Genomic DNA, 27,787 nt, shown 5'->3' on the forward strand with positions numbered 1-27,787 from the left:
ACCCTCAAAAAATCTGTGTTTTTCTTTTGCTAGCCTCTTGCTCATCCTCACTCCCTTCGCCCCACCATTGCTGACTGTGCCTTAAACAACTGTCCAGGCCCTAAGCTCTGGAATTCCCCCCATAAACCTCTCCACCATCTTTAAGACACCCTTGAAACCTACTTCTTCAACCAAACTATTAGTCACCTATCTTATCTCCTTTAACTTGATGTCAGGTTTTAGTCTGCTTAAGCAAAACGTGAAGCACCTTGTAAGGTTTTGCTGCGTTAAATAATAATAATTATAACAAACTTTATTAGTGTCACAAGTAGGTTTACATTAACACTGCAATGAAGTTACTGCGAAAAGCCCCTAGTTTCCACATTCCGGCGCCTGTTCGGCTACACAGAGGGAGAATTCAGAATGTCCAATTCACCTAACAACCACGTCTTTCGGGACTTCTGGGAGGAAACCGGAGCACCCGGAGGAAACCCACGCAGACACGGGGAGAACGTGCAGACTCCACACAGACAGTGACCCAAGCCGAGAATCAAACCTGGGACCCTGGCACTGTGAAGCAACAGTGCTAACCACTAATGTAATAATATGATGGCAGATTCTTCACAGGTGAAGATCATGGGAAATTTTGTCTATGGTAGTTGGTGACTGAAGAGGCCAATTCCATCTTTCCTGGAATCCCTACAATCAGGTTTCTGCCCTACCATAGTATTGAAATATGGCTTTAATCGAAGTAAAAAATGTCCTGACTCATCCTATGTCTCTGTGACAAAGATAAACTATCCCTCCTTGTCCTCGCAACTTGTATGCAGCCTTTGACTTGTTTGACCAGACATAGAACATAGAACAGTACAGCACAGAACAGGCCCTTCGGCCCTCAATGTTGTGCCGAGCCATGATCACCCTACTCACACCCACGTATCCACCCTATACCCGTAACCCAACAACCCCCCCCCCCTTAACCTTACTTTTATTAGGACACTACGGGCAATTTAGCATGGCCAATCCACCTAACCCGCACATCTTTGGACTGTGGGAGGAAACCGGAGTACCCGGAGGAAACCCACGCACACAGGGGGAGGACGTGCAGACTCCACACAGACAGTGACCCAGCCAGGAATCGAACCTGGGACCCTGGAGCTGTGAAGCATTTATGCTAACCACCATGCTACCCTGCTGCCCCCTGCTACCCTGCTGCCCCCCATCCAACAAAATGCTGTAATCCAGTTGGGTGGGACTAGCAGGCATTTAGAACAAAGAACATTACAGCACAGGAACAGGCCCTTTGGCCTACCAAGCCTGTGCCGATCCGTATTCCTTATTTAGACCTACTACCTATTGCCTAAACGATCTGTATCCCTCCATTTCCCACCCATTCATGTGGGCACAGGAATTCCTGATTTGCAGGGGTTCTGGTTGTCTGCACCCTCCTTCAGCAGCCAATTTGTTTGGATGTGGAGATGCCGGCGTTGGACTGGGGCGAGCACAGTAAGAAGTCTTACAACACCAGGTTAAAGTCCAACAGGTTTGTTTCAAACACGAGCTTTCGGAGCGCTGCTCCTTCCTCAGGACCGCTCCGAAAGCTCGTGTTTGAAACAAATCTGTTGGACTGTAATTTGTTTGGAGCTTGTGGGTGGTGGTTCTGGTCGTTTTGCGCAGCAGTCTCTGTCAACAGCCCAGAGGTTGTTTTTTCAGTTGGTTTGTGAAGCACACCTCATTTTTGCTCACTGGAGCAGAGTTCACCATGAAGCACTGCTGTTGGCATTCTGGAATCCTCCATGTGTCATATGCATGTGCTGCACAGTACATTGTAAGAAAATGCATTGGATGCTGGGCAGACTGGCTCTTGCAGTCCTGCTCTTTGATAATGTGCATTGAAATGAAAATCCTGATGCAAGGATATCTTCCTGTTCGTGCACCTTGCAGTTTAATGTGTTTTATTAGAGGTGTTTGACTCTTGAGGAAGCACTTAAATGTAGGTTCTTGTCCTAGTGACACTGGGCCCCACCCAGTCTCACCCTAGTGGCGCAATTAAAATCGTCCTTTTCCAGAGCTGTTATGGAGGCTGCGTCTGCTACTGATTCTGGTAGGATTTTTCTCTCTCCTCACATTCTTTGTAGAAGAAGGTGATACAAAAAGAAAAAGAGTTATTTAACGGCGGGGAGCGGGTTTAATTTGGAGGAGTGAAGCAGGTCACTTTGACTGAGCTTTAAAATTGAGGGAGGCTCGGAGGGGGGGGCCCGGGCCTGTGGAAGGAGTCGACGGACAGGACAAGCGGGTGAAGGGAAGGGACAAAATGGAGGATTCCCAACTTCCTCACCCCCCTCCCCATCTCCAGCACTCCATACCTCGAGGAAATTCGAGCCACTTTGTCCTCGGGTTTTTCTCGACGCGGCGATTCACTCTCCGCCATGGTAGGCGAGAGAAGCTCGATTTCCGGCGGGTGCATCATGGCGGCAATATGTGAGGGGCGAAAGCGGTGAGTGCGCTTCTTTCCCCGGGCGCCAAATGCAGCGAAACCATCCCCCCCTCCTCCTCCCCGGAGGCGGCAGCCTCCTCCCGAAGACAATCGCCCCGAAATGCTCACCACTAGCTCCTCCTAATCAAGCGGCAAAATCCCGGGCAGCATCCAGTCTGAGCTTTCCCCGGAGCAACAGTCGGCGGAAAGAGTCAGGAAAGTCCGAGGCTGTGTTTGCGGCCTAGTACAAAAACCAAATACAATCGTCACCTTGAGTTATTTTCGTCAAATCTTCAATTGAAAGGAACGTTTCGGTGGCCTAATATTCCAAAACTAATTTTTGGAATACTTTTTATTTAAAATACATTTTGAGACTAAATTAATTGTTTCGATCTTGTGTTTGATGATAAGTCAAAAATAAATCACTTCTGAAGTCTTGATTTGAAATGTCTAAAAGGATGGGATAGTGAGTTCACATTCCAATGAATTGACCAGCATCCTGGACTAGCTGAATTTTGCCATTTTAAATGGTGATTCTAGAGATTAATACTTTTTTTTCACACACAAAATTGAATGTTTGAAAAAGTTAAAGCGTATGGACTAATAACTCCAAATGGGTAGCACTGATTTTGTGAGATGTGCTTTGCTCCTATTCCCCGTTTGGTCAGTCCTGACCTTGGTCATTGTAGAAAGTGGCTGAATGAAAGCCAGGAGCTTCCTCAAAGAGGGGCAGAATCCTTGAAGTTGAGCCTAAATGTAAATTGGTGGGTGGACACCATAAACTTTTTTGATTTGATTTATTATTGTCAAACTACACTCGTGGGCACTGGAGAAATGAAATGAAAAATGAAATGAAAATCGCTTATTGTCACGAGTAGGCTTCAACTAAGTTACTGTGAAAAGCCCCTAGTCGCCACATTCCGGCACCTGTCCGGGGAGGCTGGTACGGGAATCGAACCGTGCTGCTGGCCTGCTTGGTCTGCTTTCAAAGCCAGTGATTTAGCCCAGTGAGCTAAACCAGCCCCTTGGTGAGAGGTGCTGGTAGATATCTGGAAGCAGGTTTTCTCTGTTTCCTTAATCAGGAAGGTATATTTGTTTCCTGCTATTGTCACATTATGGAATTTAAGAAAAGCATTTTGAATCTGTGGTATGACACAATTCAGGATTTGTCACAAAATTGTCAAACTTAATGCATGAAAAAAGCTTAATTTAAGCACTTGAGGGTTGCTGTTGCTTATGGAATTGTATTCCCACATTTGTTTCTTTATGGGTTTCCTCCGGGTGCTCCGGTTTCCTCCCACAGTCCAAAGATGTGCAGGTTAGGTGGATTGGCCATGACAAATTGCCCTTGGTGTCCAAAATTGCCCTTAGTGTTGGGTGGGGTTACTGGGTTATGGGAATACGGTGGAGGTGTTGAACTTGGGTAGGGTGCTCTTTCCAAGGGCCTGTGCAGACTCGATGGGCCGAATGGCCTCCTGCACTGTAAATTCTATGATATCTATGATATACCAAAGATAGCTAGTGCCTGGGCTTGACTCTCCTTTTTGTTTCCAAGTGGGAAAATGTAACCTTTCTAATATTTTGCCCCTTCCTCGCTTCAGTGAAGCACCAGGGCAGATTGAGAGCTGAGAATTTGAAGGATTGTGTTGAAGTATTTTTGAAGTTTTAAAAAAAAATGTTGGGTGTTTACAAAATCATTGGTTTTAAAGTGCGATTTAAAGGGGCTATATTTTTCTAGTGATTACTTGGAAGATAAAATTATTGTAGGATTAAACTTGTAAGATTTCTTTCAGTAACTTGTACCTTTTTTTATAAGTAGGATTTCCCCCCTTTTAATTCACAGTAACCGCCTAGCCGTGTAAATATTTAAATTTTATATTTTTACTCCACATCTGTAGGGAAATATATTCCTGCGTCGCAGCGACCTGATGGGACCTGGCGGAAACCAAGGCGAGTAAGGGAAGGATATGTCCCTCAAGAGGAGGTGCCAGTGTAAGTAACATTTTACAGAAATACATATTTGAAAGGCAAAATTGTTTCTAACCTGTTGTGGAAAGGTATGGGGAGGTGTCTATTTGCTGTACCTGTTCTACTAGTTGCCTCTTACTACCTGCTGCCGCCTTCAGCAGTGCATCACTTGTCACTTGTTGACATTAAACCTGTAAGAGTTACCTGCAAGTGTTTAGTGCTCAAAATTCAGACATTTTCTTTTGCATCCCATCTGCGCGTATCATTCAGAGTTTAAATTCTAGCTGGCAATCACGTATCAGCTTTGTCCTAGAAAGTTACAAATGGGTGAACTTGCCAGGTGATCACAAGTAGAGCTCATCTGCAAGTGCATTGTGTTGCTGTTTGACTTAAACTGTTCAGTCAAATGTTTTGGAGAAGGCAGCTCTGTGTTTCACAAGTGATAATACTTGAGTTGCAGTAGAACGCTACCTGAGCTGTCTCTTCAATTGTGTAGTGGTACTTCCATTAAATATAAAAGGGTGACCTTATTAACAGCTTGTAAAAAGGGGAAGAAATTCTTTAAATGCAAAGGCCTTCCTGATTGCATACTATTAATTAAGCAAAGTTATTTGTTTTGGACGTATTTAAAATATCATGCATTTTCTTCAGTCAATGCACACTATCAACTCTGATCTCATTGTTACAGACCAGTTTAATGTACATTCTCCACGCATAAAATTAGTTTTAGGTGCTAATTCAGAGGCAGTTAAACCTTCAAACTTCAATATCTATTAGCTCAATAGAAGGAAGTTGAATTGAACTATATTCTGGAGGTGCTCACTGGCAGGTCCTCTTTCTGGCCTGATCTGAGCTATGGCCAGCTTGGTGACCTGTACTGTGTCACCTCTGGAGCTCAGGAATTTCATGCACATCTACCCTGCTGGCCTCATGGGTAAAGACACTGTTCCTTGCTGAACTTGGCAATAATGAAATAAGAAGCCCCATGTTTACTGTCTCCATCTTTGTGTGACCTCTGTATGCAAGGGCTAGGAAGGGAAAATCAACTAGGGCCCCAGTTCTGAATTGCTATCCAGCATATCTATATCATTTTGAAACCAGTACAATGGAACTTTCTCTCCATCCCCACGCGCCTTTTAAGGTTGGGGTGAAGAAATCTGGTGACCTCTATTGTGTCCAGCGGATCCATTATTAAGGATAAAGTTTTTGTGTTTCAAAAATTCCTTCTAATTTACAAGTGAAGCATGATGGAATCCGCTTCTTAACACAAATGACAGCTGGAGACTTAATGGTAGGGAATCTTCTAAGTCCCTTCTATTTAGCTTTTGTTAAAGAAGATTGTGTCATGGGGCAGAATGGGGGGTTAGTGTTGGTGACTTCCCATGATTGGTGTCCCTATGTTGTGACATTGGGACGCTCCACTATATATGTAGGGTAAAAAAATTAAATGTTTGCAGTGAGTTTCAGACAGTGGTTCATTGATGTGATTTTGCTTTTTATCCTGATTACTTGGGCTACAATTTCACGGTATCAAAAGTGCTTAATTGAACCACTATCTTGTAACTCATTGAACATTTATGATACCTTGTCTTACTGTTTCTTAAAGTAATTGTCAAAATTTAGATGTGGATTAATGAAGTGTCCAGAATGTAACCTTTTTGAACTATAATGTTTTGAAACTACTTATGGGTTAAGGCCTTGTAAAAACTGCCTGATCACAATCTCATTACTGTAGAGAGAGATTTGCATACAAGGTGATTCTGAGGAGCAAGGAAAGTTACCCTAGGCTGTTCCTCTAGGCAAACTGCAAAAGAACATTGAAAAGCAGTGTGCCCACATGCCCTTTTAGCCACAATCTAAGATCTGGAGAGGAAAGGAGAAAATACTTTTAAACCTGTTCCATTCTTTTCTCCCCACGGTGCTCTTGAAGTCGGCTCTTGTTGAGATTTCCTATTCCAGGTCCTGTTGTGTGAGCTGAGATAGTGTGTTGCCAGACTACTTAGCTGGGAGGATGCATCAAGAACCCAATTCTGACCTTCACCCTATGTCTGCACATGCACTGGGCAGATAAGACTGGATCGTGATTGGGAATGGCTGACTTTGTTTCTCCTCTTTCTCCTTCCCAACCTGAAACAATCAAACCCAGGACTAGCACATGTACCTTTACCCACAAGGCCATCAGGGACCCCCCAAAAAAAAAAATTGGGGGAAATGTGCGCAATATTGCCCCAATGGTAAACTTTAAAAAACACTTAAAACAATTAAATAAAAGCAAAATACTGAGGATGCTGGAAATCCAAAATTAAAAACAGAAAATACTGGATAAAAAGCAGATTTGTCAGGGAGTCCATATGGACTCTCCCTACAGAAGCTGCCAGGCCCGCTGAGTTTATCCAGTGTTTTATGTTTTTATCCTGGCAAAGAAAAAAGTTATTTTTGACCTAACTTAATTACCACAGGCACAATTTTGAAATATGCACAACCTGCAAATGGTTAACTTTTAAAAATTCTTAATGAAATCAAAATCAGGACAAACCTTTAATATTTCCTAGCATTAAGAACCCACTTAATTGAGATAAGTATTGGAGACCTATAATTCAGCTGATGATGTGCGCAATTTTGTGCAAAATGGCTACGCAAAAGTTGAGAATGCTATTTTACTCAACAGGTATTGCATTTCCAGGGGCGTATCTTCTGCATTGTAAAAGGTATTGGATCTGAGTCTTTACTGCTCCCTCGTGATGAATAATGCACGCCGCTGATTCCCACGCTCGCTCACTGCGCAAAGTACCATTAATATTGATTTTGGCATAATGTCAATGTTAAGTTTTTTTCTTTTTTATAGGAAAACTATCCATCAGATGGCACCCAATAAAGTCAAGTTTCAAGTATTGCTGGATTGCAGTGCACTGCTTTTTGTAGCAGTTCTTGATTTAAAATACACTCGGCTTTTACATTCAAATTTTGTTATTAAATCTTATTTTAACAAGTGACATCAAATTAACACTCTCCATCATGAAAACTTCAGATATTTTGAATTTTAGTAAATCCAGTTATCATGTTGAATGGTCTGAGTCATACAGCACAGGAAAGGCCCTTCGGTCCATCGAGTCTGCGCCAGTCAAAAACAACCACCTAACCATTCTAATCCATTTTCCAGCTCTTTGACCCATAGGCCCTGGATCGCAAGTACACATCTAAATACTTCTTAAATGTTATGAGGGTCTCTGCCTCCTTTTGGGCAGCGAGTTCCAGACTCCCATCATCCTCCTGGGTAAAAAGATTTTTCCTCCCCATCCTCTCTAAACCTCCTGTCCCTCACCTTAAATCTATACCTCCTGATCATTGACACCTCTACCAAAGGAAAAAGTTTGTCCCTGACTACTCTGTCTATGCCCCTCATAGTTTTCTGCTCCAAAGAAAACAAGCACAGTCTATCCGATCTCTTTTTATAACTTTTTTGAAACATAAATTTAGTGTACACAATTATTTTTTTCCAATTAAGGTGCAATTTAGCATGGCCAGTCCACCTACCCTGCACATCTTTGGGTTGTGGAGGCGAAACCCACGCAAACACAGGGAGAATGTGTAAACTCCACAGGGATAGTGACCCAGAGCCGGGATCGAACCTGGGACCTTGGCGCCGTGAGGCAGCAGGGCTAACCACTGCACCACTGTGCTGCCCCTCTCTTCATAACTAACACTCTCCAGCCCAGGCAACATCCTGGTAAATCTCCTCTGCACCCTTTCCAGTGCTTTCGCATCCATAATGTGGATCCCAGAACCGCACACAATACTCTAGATGTGGCCTAACCAACGTTTGTACAGTTGCAGCATTATCCTTCCTGCTCTTAATCTCTATGCCTTGGCTAATAAAGGCAAGTCTACCATTATGCCTTCTTAACCTCTGTCCACCTGCTCTGCTACATTAAGGGATCAGTGTGCAAGCACACAAGATCCCTCTGATCCTCAGTGCTTCCTAAGGTTAGCAAGAAATACAGAAGTTCATTATAAATCCTAACCACCTCACTGAATATCCTTCCAAAGTTTGCACTCAACTAGAAATGTTTCTAGTTTTGCATGACTCTCGGCTTGAACTGTTTTACCTTTTTTAAAGAAAATTTACTAATCTATCTCCTGTGGCATTACAGGTGGCCAAGACATAGTTAAAATTTCCAGATGGAGTTTTGGGGGAGGAAAGTAAGGGAGGCAGGCGAAATGAATAAAGAGAGTGGGGAGGAAATGGTACACTGGGTGAGCACAGTAGAATAGGAGGTGGTCATTGGAATGTATCTTTGCCTTGGAAGACTTCTGTGCAAAGCTTTTGGGGATGAAATGATAATGATTGGACAGTTCAGCCAACCATTCGGCTGTGATGCTGAACAAGAGTTTCGATCAGTGAGTTTTGGGAACTGAGACATCATTGGGAATGTTGCTCAAAATGGGATAATGAAGCGGGTGAAGGGAAACCTCTTTAGGTGATCTACAGGCAGTGTGGAGCCAATTGCATTTAGCAGGTGGGTTGGACAGACAATGCAGTTTAAGGTAGGGAGGAGTAGTTGGAGTAAGGTGGTGGGTACCCAGCAGGATTTAGAGGACATCTTTTTGCTTATTTTCCTAATAAAAGTAGGCTTCCGCTGACATTTCTGTGCTTAATTTGAGAATTCACTTGAAGGATTGTTTGGGCTGATCTATCATGTTAAATGATGACTGTTTCCGATTTGTCTCAGAACACAGAGCATACAATCCAGAAGGAGGCCATTCGGCCCATTGAGTCTGCACCGACCCACTTAAGCCCTCACTTCCACCCTATCCCCGTAACCCAATAACCCACCCTAACCTTTTTGGTCACTAAGGGCAATTTATCATGGCCAGTCCACCGAACCTGCATGTCTTTGGACTGTGGGAGGAAACCGGAGCACCCGGAGGAAACACACGCAGACACGGGGAGAACGTGCAGACTCCGCACAGACAGTGACCCAAGCGGGGAATCGAACCCAGGTCCCTGGTGCTGTGAAGCCACAGTGCTATCCACTTGTGCTATCGTGCTGCCCATGTCTGTGTGGCTCTGTCAAGTAGCACCGTTCGAAATTCTGAGACCACTTGCCATTTCTAATATTGGAGCTTGAGTTTTTAACCTTCTATTTTCTATTTAATTTCGTTCATACTTGCATTCCATCCTCCATTTTTTTACCAGCCTCTAATAAACACGACCTGAATATCAGTGCTGAAAAACTTCATGCCTTGCTGGAAAGTTCAGTTTATACTTTTTGAGCTTAATAAATTCATCTTTTTTTTTATTCAACCTTGATGTACTCCTTTTACTTGGGTTTTTTCATGTAGCAAATACAGCATGCTTTAACATTCATCTTCCTTTCTTTCCCACTACCCCCCCTCCCATTTGTTCTGCTCGCAATGTTGCATGCGCAAAAGTAATTTCATAATTTGCAGATGTTTAATATTCCGTTAATGCCACCACCCCCTTGTTTGCTTTATTAATATCAATCACTGGTATGGTGATAGCTTGACTGTTCAGCTAATGTAGACTAGACCTGACTTGGTGTAAAATGCTCCCTTTTTTCATGTTGCACAAGTTCATTGATGACCAGCAGAGCTATGATTTTGTCAGCGTTGGAAGCGCAAGATTGCTCGGGGCAGCGCTAAGCACACGCAAATAATCCGGTTGCACCTTTTGACTGGCCAATTGCCAGTGTTTTATGTCCAAGGAGAAATTGTGACTACAATAACTACAAAATATTGTTCCGAGAGTGATGCAAAACTTATACAAAGCAAATTAATCTTGATTTCATGCCCCAATAAGGGCAGCACGGTGGCACAGTGGGTTAGCCCTGCTGCCTCACGGCGCTGAGGTCCCAGGTTCGATCCCAGCCCTGGGCCACTGTCCGTGTGGAGTTTGCACATTCTCCCCGTGTCTGTGTGGGTCTCACTCGTAGAACCCAAAGATGTGTAGGCTAGGTGGATTGGTCGCGCTAAATTGTCACTTAATGGCGGGGGGGGGGGGGGGGGATTGGGTACTCTAAATTTACTTTTTTTTTTATTTGAATGCCCCAAATCAGTAATTTGGAACAACTACTTGCTCGGGTGGACACTTTTGTACACCAGTCTTCAGGTAGCACAGTGTAAGCAAGATTTTACTACAACCTCCCCTTTTCAGCCTATAATTGTTCAAAGCAGTAAAACGTCGGAAGTTACTGGATTCTGGAACTCTCGGGTTTTCTGGGAACTGCTCCACAACTGTAACAAACGAGGTCCAGCCAGGTTGACCCTGGTGGGTGCTTTCTAATTTTTACTGCTTTGGATGATGTGGCTTAAAAAGGGATGCTGCCAAGTGGCTTATTTGCACTTGGCCACCTCCAGGCTGGTGTGTAAACGGTTGCAAATTTTGGTAACTAATTTAGCACTTTCTCTGAGGAAGGGATCTTGGTGAAACTTTTTGTTGTTCTCGTGAGCAGCCTTTGATGAGAAGAGTTTCTTCCATTATTCCTTGAGACAGCCATGGTCAGACTTATAACTGCCCTGAGTCAAAGGCTATCCTTTTTCTACATGATTTGAAGTAGGCAGTAGGTTGACTGTTGGCAATAGCATTCTCCAAGTCTTCATGTACCCACCAACCAGCACAGTCAAATTTGAGGAGTACCTCTGTTACAATTGTTTCTAGCTGCACCTTGTTATCCTTTTCCATGTTCCCCATGTGTAGAAGCAGCTGTGCTGTTCACTGACACAATAACCATTATATCTACTGACAGCTGGATTTGCAAGTCTGTAAATGAGCCCCTTTCCCTTACCACCCATCTCAATTACTCTTGCTCCTTGTTCTTGCCCCCCTGCCCCACCTTCCCCACAGGCTCCAAATTGTATAGGGTGTCGTTCATTCGGTGCCATCCAGCCATCACGTCCCAAGTGACAATTAAGTGCCATTGCTGTGAGTTTCAACAAGCTCTTTAGTTACCAAGGGCGTCACACGAAAAGAGAGATGTGTTCCATCAGGGCAGGAGAGCTCGTTAACCAGAAAGACCAATATGTTGTAAGGGGTGGGTAATTTTTGACTCCGAGCAGCTCACCACTTCCTCAAGGGCATTTAGGATGGAGAGTAAATGCTGGCCTTGCCAGCGACACCACATTCTATAAAAGCGTTACAAAAATAGACCAGTGGGCCAATCACTTTCAAGCACAACTGTTTTTAAAAAACTGGGGCTCTTGGACTTTGTGGCAATACAGTGCTTAGAAATCAAATGAGGAGTTCTCTGCATAGTTGGCACACTGTCTCAGTTCAGGTACAGAGTAGTCACTTGAGTGAGGTACCGGGGGGGTGGCTAGTACCCATAGAACAATAGCCCAGCAAGAGTCGAGAGAGTAGCAAATCGGGGGGGGAGGGGAGGGAAGTAGATAAACTGTTTTTGATAACGCAGTCTGATTGTATCCCACTTCGCATGGCCTGTTATTATCTGTATTTGTTGTGTGCAGGTACGAAAACAAGTTTGTGAAGTTTTTCAAAAGCAAACCCGACCTGCCTCCTGGCCTTAACCCCGATGAATCCACCAAAAGCAAGCAGCAACAGTCAAAGCCCGACGGAGAGCTGGCTGGGTTATCCAAGTCAGCTAAACGCAACCTCAAGCGCAAAGAGAAGCGCAAACAGCAGCAGGAATGTGACGGCACCGCCGAGGCCGATGAGCTGAGTCAAACATTGCAGAAAACCACCATTGGTGGTGGTAGTGGCAGCAGTCCGAACTCGCAGGCTGCTGCGTTGCAAGGGGATCATGATGGAGTAGAAAAGGCGAAGAAGGTAAAAAATCTTAACAAAAAACTGCGCCAAATCAATGAACTGCAGCAAAAACTAGACTCTGGTGAGATTAAACAAGCGACGAAAGAGCAGCTGGAAAAGCTGAGCCGCCGGGAACTGCTGGTGGAGGAGCTGGAGGGTTTGGAACTGGGTTTATAGTATTAACTATTGTATGCTGCCAAGGATCTGGGAAAGTCATTGTTCCATACCCACACAAGAAATCCACGCCGAGTAACTATCAGATAATACTGGTCTTAAAGAGACCAAGGGTCACACAATAGGACATCATCGTCCACGCTGGTCCTCGTGCTGCCTTTCACACTGTTAGTTTTATTAGAAGTGGAGGGAATCTTTTTCAGAAAAGTTTCATTCCTAAGCCTTGGGAATGAGGTATGGAATAAATGTACTGTTCAGTGGACTGACTGCATTGGGTGTTCTGTTAGACTGCGTGACATCGGAATATTGTCTTGTGCAGTGCACCTGTTGCTGTGTTCTTGGTCTGGACCGGGGATTCGCCATGTCGAGAAGCCTGATCGCCATCTCATTCCTTCACGTGCCGGGGAGAGAAAAAAAAATCCAGTGTTCAATTAAGCAGAAATGTTCAAGGCAACTCCCCACCCCCGTCCCTTTGTTTTTATATACCAGTATTCCGGCTGAGAAGCACATTTGAGGGGGTGTAATATCCAGTATTGAATGGGACATTAAAGTAGAAATGGCCCTCTGGGATGCTGCTGCACTTCTGATTATTTTTGATTTGTGCTTGTTCCCAGTAACGGTGGGGGGAATAATTAAATTGCTATTTGTATGTCTCCCAATTGGGTGAACTATTGTCGAAAGGCTTTAATAAAATCATTTTTGTGTGTCCTTCAAAACCGCAGAAAGTAAATGATAAGCATTTGTTTAATGAAGTGCCAGTTGTGCATTAACCGTTGTAAAAGTTAACAATGCAATACTGGTTTGAAGTCATTGACTTGAATGGTGCTGTTAACCTCTGTTCAGCTTTGATTTTCTCACTGTCTTGTCTTGTGTGCCGTCAGTATCATTTCAGAGTTGTGCAGTTTTCCCTGAACATGGACAACAAGCACCACCATGAATTATCAAGAATTTGCCTACAGACCAGCCATTGTAATTCACTCCACTTAAATTCTTTGGGATGCTTTTCAGATGAGGCACCATATGAATGCAATTCTTTAAGCTGCCCATCTATATTGAATGCAGATGTGTATGGGATAGGGCTGGCCAATTAACAGGTGGCACTAATATGGGTGGAGGGGGGGGGGGCTTAAGATATAATGCAGATTGTGTCCCCAACAGTAAGACATGAATATTACACACTGGTTTTCACATGCTAATGGCTATCGCAAGCTCTCTTCTATTCAGGTAATGGAGGTAATTTCAAGGGCGACTTTACTGATCCGGATTGAATTGCATACATGAAATTTCTCAGAGTGGCACCATGGTGCAGTGGTTAGCACTGCGGCCTCTCTGCTCCGAGGACCCGAGTTCGATCCCGGGTCGCTGTCCACATGGGTCTCTCCCCCACAACCCACACATACGCAGAGGAGGTGAATTGGCCATGCTAACCTGGCCCTTAATTGGGAAAAAAGAATTGGGTATTTGTTACATGAGATTTCCAATCAATGTGATGCATTAGCTGCAGATGGGTATGGAATGGGCTTGGCGGTCTTGCTGTCAAATGGCAATATTTTGGGGAAGTTGGCAAAGAGACCTGGACTGATTGTCAATATGGAGCAGATTGCCTGCCCTAATAATCTCCACAGATAATATATCTGGCCTCGTGCTAACAACCATCTCAAACTCAAGACAGGAAAACATCTTGCAGTCATCTAAATTCAGTGCTATATAATGAGGATGCCAGTTAATTGGCTAAAGGTTAAAAGCCATATTTTATATAATAACGGTCCATTTTAAAGGAATCCCAAAATCAACTCCTCCGGTTATCTTTATAATTTAGTTACTAGATAAAAATTTATTTTTATGACCCGATTTAAGGATTGAAAATGAGTTATGAAAGCTTCCAATATTGTATTGATGATGTGGAGATGCTGGCATTGGACTGGGGTGAGCACAGTAAGAAGTCTTACAACACCAGGTTAAAGTTAACAGGTTTGTTTCAAACACTAGCTTTCGGAGCACTGCTCCTTCCTTGGGTGAATGAAGAGGTATGTTCCAGAAACATTTATATAGACAAATTCAAAGATTCAAGACAATGCTTAGAATGCGAGCATTTGTAGGTAATTAAGTCTTTACAGATCCAGAGATAGGGGTAACCCCAGGTTAAAGAGGTGCGAATTGTCTCTAGCCAGGACAGTTGGTAGGATTTCGCAAGCCCAGGCCAGATGGGGATGAATGTAATGTGACATGAATCCCAGGTCCCAGCGTATGAGGTAGACAACGTTGGTCGAGTCGCACAAGTATGTACCGCTTCAGAACAGCGACCACGACACCACACAGCCCTGCCATGGCAATCTCTGCAAGACGTGCTAGATCATCGACATGGATACCACCATCACACATGAGAACACCACCCACCAGGTACACGGCACATACTCGTGCGACTCAGCCAACGTTGTCTACCTCATACGCTACAGGAAAGGATGTCCCGAAGCGTGGTACATTGGCGAGACCATGCAGACGCTGCGACAACGAATGAACGGACATCGCGCGACAATCACCAGGCAGGAATGTTCCCTTCCAGTCGGGGAACACTTCAGCAGTCAAGGACATTCAGCCTCTGATCTCCGTGTAAGCATTCTCCAAGGCGGCCTTCAGGACGCGCGATAACGCAGAATCTCCAAGCAGAAACTTGTTGCCAAGTTCCGTACACATGAGTGCGGCCTCAACCGGGACCTGGGATTCATGTTGCATTACATTCACCCCCCCCACCATCTGGCCTGGGCTTGCAAAATCCTACCAACCGTCCTGGCTTGAGACAATGCACACCTCTTTAACCTGGGGTTATCCCTATCTCTGGATCTGTAAAGACTTCATTACCTACAAATGCTCGCATTCTGAGCATTGTCTTGCATCTATGAATTTGTCTATATGTTTCTGGAACATATCTCTTCATTCACCTGAGGAAGGAGCTGCGCTCCGAAAGCTAGTGTTTGAAACAAACCTGTTGGATGTTAACCTGGTGTTGTAAGGCTTCTTACTGTAATATTGTATTGTTTACTGGGACTTTCCAAGTTTTTAGTCCTTGTATCATTGACATTTTAATTTTTTTAAATAATTGTATATTGTATATATTTTAGATGTACATTTAGAAAAGTAATCTGGAATGAGAGGCACGGAGTATAGATTAAACAAATGGAGCAAAATTCTTCACAGACTTAAAATGGCAGCTGGCGATCAGTGTCGATTTCACCGTGTATCTGTCTGACTTGCAGTCTTGTTGAATATAATCCAGATTTAATATAGATCATCCTTTTACAATACTAAGTGCTCTGAATAGCAAGAGGTTGTGAAAATGTTGAATACAGCCCTCGTGAGCAATGAATTCCCTTTTGAATCACTTGCAGTGCTTACAAATCAACAGTAAGTAGCTCAGTGCAGAGGACCTAAGAGTGGTTCTTTGGGCCCCCACAGGTTGTGAGACCACTCCAGCTGTAAATACACACCAACTGGCAACTTGTGGAGTACTTGCCCCAACGTACCCCTTTTTTTTTTACATTTATTTAAATTGAATTAGACAATTTTTACTAAAGCTTGTGTTGATAGGAGAACAAAAATATTTACTGTAAACCTGGGACCAAGCCAGTCTTAAAATGGGTGCAACTTGTTCCAGCAATAATGTGGCATTCCATTGTGGATGCCGGCTCCTGCCAACAGTTCCTCGTATGCAACTAGGGTAAGTGGAAGAGGAGTCTATTTCTCCCAGGAAAAGTGACAATTGTTTTGGTTTATTAAACATGCACACCTCCCTGGGAATGTAGCGCTGGCAGAGGCTAATTCTCTTGACCTGCACTTGTACAGGGGCAAGGGAAAACCTGTCGTGTAGGAGAACATTTGTTTCAAGTCTTTTTTTCTCCCTATTGTTTGGAAGGCACTAGATGGAAATATCCAGTATTCCCCTCCCAATCCCAAAGTGCTAGCAGTCTTTAGTACCTGGGTAAGTGAGCATAGGCTATTGTTTAAACTCATTCAACCGAAGAATAATCTTATGCTCATACTGCATCCACATTTGTGCCCTTCCTACAGTGGTTACATTCCCTAGCCCAACACCACTGGCTAATTGTAGTTCCCCAACTGCCAACCCATTGTGGATGGCTTAACACAAATTGCAAGGGACTGGCCATTGAGTCTGGGGCCTTTTGAAGAACTCACGTACCTAGGAGATATATTTGCTTATTAAGACACCAGGTGAGGTTGGAAGAAAATCACCTGAAATGGTTGAAATCATTCACAAAATATTTTACTGACAGCATTACTTTTTTTCCACCCTTTTCCTTTCTAAAACCGTGGCCATTCAATAAAGCCTACAGCAATAAGACAACCATGTTTCATAGATTATATTTTTGTAAATCTCCAATTTTTCCGTTACCCTTTTTTGTCACTCCAACTTCACCTGCTAACACGTGTTATTCCAATGATCAAAGGGCAAGCTTATGGTTTCTGCATAGAACTAGGACAAATTGGGGAGGGGAACTGTCTTCTGTCTGACTCGCGCTGCCATACAGATTGTTAAACTTGACAGTCCAGTAGGTTTGACTTGCTCCCTGTACTCAATTACCTGAACTCTTGCTGCAGTTCAGGTTGCTATATGGCTGTAATGCAAAAATTCAGCAAGGCTCGAGTTCCCGCTTGCTCTTCAGTAACTCCTGAAAATGTGTATTGATGGGCAACTGGTGACCAATCGGATCGAGGTAGGATAGCCTATCGTGTGCAGGCAAGACGAGAGCATGATGAATAGCCACTTGCACCAGTTGATACCTTTTGAAATCATAGATTTTTATTGGTAGGTGAAGTTTTGGCAGGCCAATGCTGATGAGTGTATGCAACCTGATTGAACAAGTTTTCAGACCATCCTTGACTTCGGGAATCTGCAATTTTCCATTGTGGGGGGTTCTAAGAAGGCCAGTGGGGTTGAAATTGAGTCCTTAAGTATGGTTTTAACATTAAAACAGTATTATTCATCTCCGTATCAGCTAAGCAAACCTGAAACTCATTGGTATTAGTCAGCCCTCTCCCTATCTCTTCCCCCTCGAGGCTTTGTTTCCTTACAGTTGGGCAGCTCTTAGCCACCCATCAGTACCATGCTTAAATGACCATTTAAATATGAGTTTGATATTGGGTGCTCCAAGGCCGTCACAGTGTGACCCAATTCTATCTGCTTCCGATGTCCATATATGTATGCTTCCAGCAGTAATCATTAGCTTGGGAGTGGGAGCCTGGGTTGCCTTCCTTTCAACCTGCTTTGCAAAGTTGTCGCAACTTGCAGTATTAGTATCCCTACAGATGCTTTGGCTCACAACCAACGCAACACAGCAGACATTGAATCTGAAGTTTCCTAGTATGAATGGCCCAGCACCTTGGGAAGTGATGCATTTACCTCGAAGGTCACTTTGGGAAGCTAGTTTTGCTATCTATTCTCTTATTTGTTGGACGCTTCCAAAGAAAGCGAATCCTGCAGGTGGGTACCAGAGTTTGCAATGCAATGTACACTATGTCAGATTTTCATTCCCCACAAAGAATTAAAGAGTCACTTATATCTGTCGTTACCAGCCCACTCAAGTGTATGATGAATTTTGATTCAGGAGTGTTGGAGATATCCAGTATTCACTTCCCAGTTCATGGTATTGGAATATTTGACTTTAAACAGGATTGAAACTTAGAACAAAATGGAAATAAAATGTTTTACTGTAAGTAACTATCAGAAATGTGTTGCTTGCTGTGTGTCGTGTGACCAGTGACCAAGTTTTTTTTTATATAAAAAAAAAGCTTTTTCAGAGCTAGTGAATAAAGTTTGAAATATGTGATCAATCAATGCCTGTGCTTGCTTGCTTTTAGTTAAAACTGTTCATCTAGAACATGGATGAAGGTAAAGTTGTGGTGTCTCAGTGTACACTTGATTTGCTCCTAGCCCAAATTTCAAGTGGTGGTTTATTAAACCCCAGTTGCAATGAAGCTATTATTCCTGACATGAAACTCTTGTTTTTGAGTCAGAATGCCATGTGATAAAAGATCAGCTCCAGTGGCTTGAGAACATAAGCCAGGCTGGCACTCCAGTCGTTATCTAGAAGGACAAGGGCAGCAGCCACATGGGAACACCATCCCGCCTAGGAAATATATTGGTTGTTCCTTCACTGTTGCTGGGTCAGAATCTTGGCGCTCCCTCCATTGACAGTACTGTGGGTGTATGTACACTACATGGACTGCAGTGGTCCAAGAAGGCAGCTCACCACTGCCTTCTGAAGGGGCAATTAGGGGTGAGCAATAAATGCTGGCCTAGCCAGCGACATCCCATGAATGAATTAAAAAGTACGGAAGAAGTGCTGCACTGTCGTGAGTCTGTTTCTTTTGGCTGCAACATTAAACCAATGCTTTGCACTCTCGGTGAGTGCTAAAGATGCCTGGCACTATTTTGAAGAAAGCGTTCTGCTGTTTTGGCCAATATTAATTCCTCAATCATCTGTCGTTTTATTATTATTTATGTGACCTTGCTATGCGCAAATTGTCTGCTGCATTTCCTACATTACAACAACATGACAAACGCGGAAGTACTATGTTAGCTATAAAGTGCTTTGGAACATCCTGAGGTTGTCCAAGGCATTATAGAAGCACAGGGCCTTTGGAAGGGAAAATTATCTTAAAATTGGATATTTGCAGATCAGCGACCCAGTTAGTTGTAAATCAAAATCATTGTTCAAGAAACTTGAACATGTAGCCCAGATAGATCCCTGCTCACAAGCTTGGTCTTCACTGAGTTAGCTGATGAGAGTGAACCACGGGTCAGCATTAGCTGTGATGACGTTACCCCTCAAACCCGGGTGACGTACCAGAGAGGGGTGATGCTCATGGAGCTCTGCCTCAGCCAGCAATCAAGTAACTTGAGAGTAAAATGGAATAATTGTTAACAATGTAGTTCCTGAGGCATAATCCGAGAAAAACTCACTCTCCAGTAGCTTGCCTGGCAGACCATTTTTAGACAAGCTAGTGAGCAAGTCTGCAACCTTAGCTGGGCCAGGCAATGACCACGTCCAACAAGAGAGAATCTAACCACCACCCCTTGACATTCAATGGCATTACCATCACTGAATCCTCCACGTTCAACATCCTGGGGGTTACCATTGATCAGAAACTGATCTGGACCCAGCCATATAAATACTGTGGCTACCAGAGCAGGTCAGAGGCTGGGAATCCTGTGCTGAGTAACTCACCTTCTGATCCTCCAAAGCCTGTGCACCATCTACAAGGCACAAATCAGGGGTGTGATGGAATACTCTCCACTTGCCTGGATGAGTGCAGCCCCAACAACACTCAATGTTCAAATAGCAAATGCTATTTGAGCCTGTGTTTTTGTATCCAGGAGCCCAAGATGAGAGCTAAAATCACAGCTGCCAATGGTGGTCATGCAATAGTAAAAGGCAAGCTTGGCATGTGAACCAGCAAACTTCCACTTTTGTATGAATGTGCAAATTAAGAGCAGGAGTCGGCCTTTTGAGCCTGGTCCGCCATTCAATAAGATCATGGCTGATTTGATTGAAACCTCAACCCCACATCCCTGTCTATCCCCAATTACCTTTCACCTCGTTAATCAAGAATCTATCGACCTCTACCGTGAAAATTTAATAGACTCTGCTTCCACTGCCTTTTGAGGGATTCTCCTCCTCTCCGTCTTAAATGAGCGACCACTTTTAAATAGTGAACCCCCTCATTCCAGATTCTCCCACAAGAGGAAACATCCTCTCCATATCCACCCTGTCAATACTCCCTCAGGGTCTTAAAGGTTTTGATCAAGTCGCCACTTGCTCTGAGTGAATATAAATCTAATCTGTCCAACCTTTCCTCATAAGACAACCCGTCCATTCCTGGAATTAGTCTAGTAAACCTTCTCTGAACTGCTTCCAACACGTTTACATCTTCCCTTAAATAAGGAGACCAATACTGTATACAATGCACCAGGGTGGCACGGTAACACGGTGGTTAGCACTGTTGCTTCATAGCGCCAGGGTCCCAGGTTTGATTCCCCGCTTGGGTCACTGTCAGTGCGGAATCTGCACGTTCTCCCCGTGTCTGCGTGAGTTTCCTCCGGGTGCTCCGGTTTCCTCCCACAAGTCCCGAAAGACGTGCTGTTAGGTGAATTGGACATTCTGAATTCTCCCTCTGTGACCCGAACAGGCGCCGGAATGTGGCGACTAGGGGCTTTTCACAGTAACTTCATTGCAGTGTTAATGTAAGCCTACTTGTGACAATAATAAAGATTATTATTATTATCCTGTGGTCTCACCAATGCTCTGTATAACTGAAGCATAACCTCTCTACTTTTGTAATCAATTCCCCTCACAATAAACAGTAACGTTCTATCAGCTTTCCTAATCACTTGCTGTACCTGTACACCAGCCTTTTGTAATACATGCAGCACGGTAGCACAGTGGATAGCACTGTGGCTTCATAGCGCCAGGGTCCCAGGTTCGATTCCCGGCTTGGGTCACTGTGCAGAGTCTGCACGTTCTCCCCGTGTCTGCGTGGGTTTCCTCCGGGTGCTCCGGTTTCCTCCCACAGTCCAAAGTCGTGCAGGTTAGGTGGATTGGCCATGATAAATTGCCTTAGTGACCAAAAAGGTTAGGAGGGGTTATTGGGTTACGGGGATAGGGTGGAAGTGAGAGCTTAAGTGGGTCGGTGCAGACTCAGTGGGCCGAATGTCGTCCTCCTGCACTGTATGTTCTATGTTCTATGCACTCGGACACCCAGATCCCTCTGCACCTCAGAGCTCTTCAATCTCTCACCATTGAGATAATAGGATTTTTTTATTCTTCCTGACAAAACGGACCTTTTCACCTTTGTCCACCTTTGCCAAAACTTTGCCGACTCACTTAACCTTTTTTGTCCCTTTGGAGCCTCCTTACATCCTCTTCACAATTAACTTTCCTACCTGTTGGAGTTTCTCTGCTAGATAAAGTGCATGTTAATCCTGCTTTTCCTTTCCTTCCAGTGTGTTGGCTGGTAATTATCCCTCAAGCAATATCACTGAAACACATGGGGCACGATTTAACCACCGCATTACGCCTCGCGCAGATCTGGGCACGCCATTTAAATAGTGGGTACGGCCAAAATCTAGAATCATGCCGGGCGCGAATCAGTTTGCTCGCCAACCATCCGGCTCCCCGTGGCAAGTTCCGGATCACACCCAAATATGGCGAGCATATCATTAACCCTTATTCGCATTAATTTTCATGCCATTAGTTAGATTGAAGTTGAATGCAACGGCCTCCTGGGAATTAACCGGCTCCCCAGCGGGAAATCACCCGTGCGTCGTTTAGTACTCCTTTTTTTTAAATGTGAAGCTGGCGCAATGGCTGCTGAGGGGAATTGAGGAGGTGAGTAGCCAGACTCTGATTAGTGCATCGCATTTCAATCAAACCTTGAAGCCTGAACAGTTTGCCTGAACTCTAGAAGCGTCAGCACCGCAGAGGCAGCAGCCAACAATCAAGAGCTGGGCTCCAACACTGGGGATTCTCACAACTATACAGTAAGTATGTGGATCAGGGGAGGACACTTGAGCACAGTCTCTCTAATGTTCCTCGCAGAAGTCTGGGGTGGCCAGGGGTGAGTGTGCAGAGCGAGGTTTTCCAGCCCAACTGGCTCGGCGGGTGGCACTCTGAGAGAAGGCAGCTGGAGCGAGCTCGCTTCGGGGCATCAAGAGTTGGCGTCCCGATCTCTCGCTACACTGGGGCGCTCAGGCGAGCAGATCTCTCCACTGTACAAAACGGGGCTCTATGCGGCGGCGTCCACCCGTTCCCCGTTCAGGCCCCTTATACAATGTGGGTCACGTTGAATAGCCATGTGTTTCTCTGCATTGCGAGCACCGGGATACACGCGGCTAAACATGCTTGCTAGGGGACTTTGTTTGCTTTTGGGAGAACCATGCCCATTGTGTTCAGTTCTGGGCACCTTATTTCAGGAAGGATGTTAAAGCCCTGGAGAGAGTGCAGAGGAGATTTACTAGAATGATACCAGGAATGAGGAAATTTAGATGCAAGGAAAGATTGGAGAAATTGGTCTGGTTCTCCTTGGAGCAGAGAAGATTAAGAGGTGACATTATTGAGGTGTTCAGAATTATGAACAGTTTTGACAGGGTAAAGAAAGATATTCTGTTTCCACTAGTTGGTATGTCAGTGACTCAGGGACGACCCAATTAATCTCCCCATGAGCCTGGTGGAGTCGGAGCTCCCCCGCTGAGGGGTGGAGACCCATCAATGGGCTTGTTAATGCCACAGGATAAACCTGGCCCAGATTGGAGCCGGGGTTCCAGAATAGTCCCGGCTGGGTCTTGGACTGTTGCTTGTATATGCATTTCCTAATCCAAGGGTTGAAAATTAATCTTTTTTTTGACTCCCTTTCCAGATTCCACCTTGACTACCATAGAGTGACAATTTCAAGATGGTCAGCAAGAGTGAGATAAAGAGAAACGTCTTTACTCAGAGAGTTGTTGGGGTTGGGAATGCGCTGCCTGGGGGAGGTGGAGGTGGATCTCCAAAAGAGAGCTGGATATATATTTGAAAGTGATAAATTTAGAGGGCTACGGAGATAGGGCTGGAGAATGGGGCTAGCTAGGTTGCTCTTTGGGAGCTGGTGTAGACATGATGGGCCGAATGGCCTCCGTCTGTGCTGTAAAATTCTATGATTCTATCTGTCAGAAGATCTACTCATGTAGGCGAGCAGTACATGTCTCTTTCCTAGCAAGACTCTTTGTCTTGCAGCGAGGCAGGAGTCAAGAATTGTCTTGCTTTGCCTGGTTCAAAATTGGACTGCTTTTAAAGTGAAACGAGTGAGCGTACTTTAAGGAAACTGCAGCAGTGATGCAGATAAACTTCAGACCTATGTGAGACATTATTGCTGGCCATTATCGATAGGGCAGTTTACACCATCTGGTGTGAACCGATGGTGATGTGGAATTATCCTGGAGCCTTAAAATAAGTGTCTGAGATAGTAGATACAGTGGTTTTAATTTTTCTAACTTTCCTAGATTCAGAAAAGGTCCGATCAGGTTGGAAAATAGTGAATGTGGCTCCTCTTTTCAAGAAAGTAAAGAAGCTGAAGACAGGTAGCTACAGGCCAGTTAGCCGAACATCAGTTGTTGGGAAATTGCTGGAATCTGTTATTAAGGATGTTATCGGGGGCACTTGGAAAACCTCACTGCAATCTGGCAGTCAACATGGTTTTCTGAAAGGGAAATCCTGTTTGACTAATTTATTGGAGTTCTTTGAGGAAGTAACAAGGAATGTGGATAAAGGGGAAACTGTGGATGTGGTGTAGTTAGATTTCCAGAAGGCATTTGACGAGGTGCCACTTCAAAGGTTACTATGCAAAATAGGAGCCTATGTGTAGGTTGTCCTATATTAGCATAGATAGAGAATTGGTTAGCTAACAGGAAAAAAGAGAATAGGTGTAAACAGGCCGGGCTGGATTCTCCATTTCAGCGGCTAAGTGCCGGCTGAATTGGAGAATTCCCAGGCATTTTACAACGGCAAAATCAGCGGCGAATCCTCACAATTCCAGGACTGATGAGGGGTTAGCAGCGGCGCCGGGTAAAACCCCGGCACCCGCACCAAGAATGCGATGGCGCCGCACAACATGTCGCCGGCCGTGCGCGCACCTGATCTGCCAGATAGGGCCTCACAGGCCACCCGCACCCCGGCCCTCGCAGCAGGCCCCCCCCCCCCCCCCCCCCCCAGCCAGCAGCACGGCTCCCGGCCGACTCTGGCAGCACTGGACACAGTCCGCGGCCACCACGCCTTGTTCCTGACCGCTGAGATCACACGTCTATGACGCGGTTGGGAACTCGGCCCATAGTGGACAGAGCATCAGGGAGGGCCTTCCGATAACGTGCCAACACCGTTCGAACGGCATGCGGCGCGACGTGTTGACACCATTTCAGAGGGGGCGGAGACTCGAAAAGCAGCATCAAACTGACGCCGTCCCCAATTTCGGCTTCGGAAGGGATTCTCTGCCCAATCGCCGATTACAATATCGCCGTCAGGCAACAGAGAATCTCGCCCCTCTTTTCTGAAGTACCACAGCGAACGGCCTCGACTATTACAATTTAAGCTTGGACAAAGGGACCAAATGTATAATTGTTAAATTTGCTGATGACACACAGATAGGTCGGGATAATATGCTGTGAAGAGGATACAAGGTAAAGGTAAAGTCGCCATAGTCCCAGATGACCAAAGGCTGCTTGACTACACTGCGAGAACTGGCTGGTGGTGGTTTAATTTGAGGATCACCACACCTCAGGTGAGGGGCAAGGTTGAGAATAACCTCAGCCGGTACGGGAATTGAACCCACGCTGTCACAAGCCACTGAGCTAATCCAGCCCCCAGAAGAGGATATAAGGAGTCTGCAAAGGGACGTTAGGTTACGTGAAGCCGATGGGAGTATAGTGTGAGAAAATGTGAACTTGTCTACTTTGACAAGAAGAATAGAAAAGCAGTGTATTATATAAATGGAGAGAGATTGCAGAACTCAGGTACAGAGTGAGATACGTGTCCTGGTACATGAATCACAAAAAGTTAGCATTGCAGGTACAACAAGTGGTTAGGAAGGCAAATGTACAACATGAATTGGTCAAATGGTTGAATTGTTACAACCAGTTTTGAGCAAGCTTTCCACATCGGCAGTGAAGGATTCCTTCACATTTGTGGAGACCATACAGGACTTGCAAATCAATAGCAATGCTGTGTCCATGTGCTCAATTGACCTTGTTAGCCTATTCATCAATGTTCCACTTGAGGAAAACAGCGATGTTTGTGCTGCAGCACTGCATCATGGTTCATTCTTCAGTCAATGCCTTGACCAATCAGAATCAAACTGCTTGGTTTAAATTTCAATCAATGCTTGGCAATTAACTGTCAGTCACCATCAATTGGTGCATTCTTCATGACAACGCCTCTTATCAATCAGAGCCCATTTGCCAACCAATTGGCACTCTCTTCTCTTACAGTATAAATTTGTTGATTTCTCTTATATTGTATTCTTGCAAATGTCCTGATGAGTCCAAGATGGAAAGTTTTGACAAAAAGTCTGTTTTTCCAGCAACACTCGAGTTCTGTAATACCAAACAACAAAATGGAATGTTGTTTTTTGCAAGAGGTATGGAATATAAAAGTAGGGATGTTTTGCTACAGTTGTACAGGGCATTGGTGAGACCACATCTAAAGTACTGTGTATTGTTTTGGTCTCCTTTTAAGAAAGGATATAAATGCATTTGAAACAGTTCAGAGAAGTTCACTCAACTGGTTCCTGGGTTGAAGGGATTATCTTATGAGGAAAGATTGGATGGGTTGAGTCTGTATTCATGGGAGTTTAGTTGAATGAGAGGTGACCTTCCGACCCTGAGGGGATTTGACAGGGTGGATGATGAAGGGATGTCTCCTCATTGTGGGAGAGACTAGAATTAGGGGACACAGTTTAAAAATAAGGGGCAGGATTCTCCGTTCCTGCGTCTTAAATGCTGATGCCAACAGTGGATCCGTGGAGTTCCACGATGGAAAAATCGGCGCCACACCTGTACCGATTCCGCTACCGGTGAGGGGCTAGCACCGGCACCACGTGAAACACCAGCTTTGCCCTGGCATTGCCCCGTACGCTGGATCCATGAGGGACACACACAGGGCTGACAAGCTGCAGCCGCGTGTGTCATGTTAGGTACACTGGTCTAACACTGGCTGCAACTGGATGCAGCTTAGATCAGAAAGATACTCCAGACGTTGAAGTTAGTTCAATCAGGTTTATTGAACTAATAGCACAGTTGGCACAGTTCTCTGTGAGTTCGACTCTTTGCTAACTTAAGTGTGGTTACTCTCTCTGACTGAACCAGACTAGGTCTTAGCCACGTGCTGGGGGTGTGAGATTGTAACAACAGCCTTGACTGACTCTCTAGATGTTCATCAGTGGAAAGAGGCGGAGTGTGAGCGCCTCGTGCCTTTTATAGTCAGATCCCACCCCTGAGTGTCCTGCCTGCTTATTAGTCACGTCCTGTTCTCTGTGTCCATCAGCTGCTTGTCTGTATATCATTATGTGTGTGTCTGCATATCATGACAGCGCGCACACTTACACCCCACACACACACCGTATTGCACCCGAGATGGCACCGATTGTGCTGGACCGCGTACCCGTCCACCTCGACCCCACAGTCCACCTCAGCCCACCTCAGCCATCCCCCAGCGCTGGCAGAAGTCTCCCCGGCTAGCGGCACAACTATCGGCGAAATATGGCGGTGCTGGACACTGTCCGTACACCCTCTCTCTCTCTCCGCAGCCACCATGCCAGGCTCATAACTGCTGAAACCGCGCCGTCGGGAACCCGGCCCGTCGTAGGTGGAGCATCGCAGGTGGGCCCGCTAATGAGGTGCGAACGCGGTTGCAACTACGTTCGTCGCAATGACGCCGCTTTGGAAGAGGAGGAGCATTGCAATTCACCGCCAAACTGGCACCTGCCCTAATTTCTGCGTCCAAGCTATTCTCCGCCCGATCGCCATTCCCGATTTCGGCGTCAGGCAATGGAGAATCCCACCCAGGGGGTTTCCTATTCAAGATGAAGATGAGGCAAAATCTTTTCTCTCAGATGGCTGTGAGTTTTTGAAACTCTCTTGCCCAGAGAGCGGGGGAGGGCAGGGTCCCTGAATATTTTTACGGCAGAGGTAGATAGATTCTTGACTCACACGGGAATCAAAGGGTATCGGAGGTCGGTGGAAAGTAGAGTTAAGACCACCATCAGATTAGCCATGATCTTATTGACTGGTGGAGCAGGCTTGAGGGGCTGAATGGCCTCCTCATGCTCCTAATTTGTATGTTCATAAGTACCACATGAGGAGTTGCCAACTCCAGGAAAATGGGGTTAAGGAAAGTTGTTAGGCAGCTCGGGAGGGGAATAGAATGAGTCAACGTTCAGATTCCTGTGACTGGACTCTTTGTCACTCTTTCCTGAATGAATCATAGTGCTCACAGTAACAGTGGCAACCTGCTGCGAAGTTTCGTCATGATGCAGAAATTAAAATGCTTGTTGGTACTCACACACTCCTTGAAAGAAGTCAGGCATTTCCAAATGGGCTGCACAGATCATTCTGGATGAATTAATGAGCTTTGAAGCCAAAATGAAGGAAATAAACAGGTCAACATGAGTGGGTTAGAATACTGAATATCAGGATATATGGACTACATGCATGGGGGGGCTGTAGTGAACTTTAAGGTATACCTTAGATGTAATTATAGCTCTAGGGGTGAAACTATAATGTACATGCGCACGGACTGTACTAGGTGTTGAAATGTAATGCAGGAGTGGTGCCAGGGTTGAGTGGGGTTGGCATATAGAAGCAGTGC

The 27,787-nt window shown here is 45.0% G+C and overlaps 1 protein-coding gene across 3 annotated transcripts; it reads left to right on the top strand.

Annotated features, from left to right (window-relative positions):
* The first annotated feature begins 1,844 nt into the window (after window positions 1-1,844).
* On the top strand, window positions 1,845-13,529 carry pym1 (PYM homolog 1, exon junction complex associated factor). 3 transcript variants are annotated; one of them, XM_038786495.1, is made up of 4 exons: window positions 2,037-2,083; window positions 4,354-4,447; window positions 7,092-7,131; window positions 11,909-13,529. In XM_038786495.1, exons 2-4 carry the CDS (start codon window positions 4,423-4,425, stop codon window positions 12,381-12,383), a joined length of 540 nt encoding a protein of 179 aa, XP_038642423.1. In that variant the 5' UTR covers window positions 2,037-2,083; window positions 4,354-4,422; the 3' UTR covers window positions 12,384-13,529. The 3 variants fall into 3 exon arrangements, with proteins under 3 accessions (XP_038642422.1, XP_038642423.1, XP_038642424.1); XM_038786496.1 differs by lacking the exon at window positions 2,037-2,083 and adding an exon at window positions 2,319-2,476; XM_038786494.1 differs by lacking the exon at window positions 7,092-7,131 and having other exon boundaries at window positions 1,845-2,083.
* Window positions 13,530-27,787: the final 14,258 nt, after the last annotated feature.

The sequence above is a fragment of the Scyliorhinus canicula genome, chromosome 28 (assembly GCF_902713615.1).
Source record: "Scyliorhinus canicula chromosome 28, sScyCan1.1, whole genome shotgun sequence".
NCBI lineage: Eukaryota > Metazoa > Chordata > Chondrichthyes > Carcharhiniformes > Scyliorhinidae > Scyliorhinus > Scyliorhinus canicula.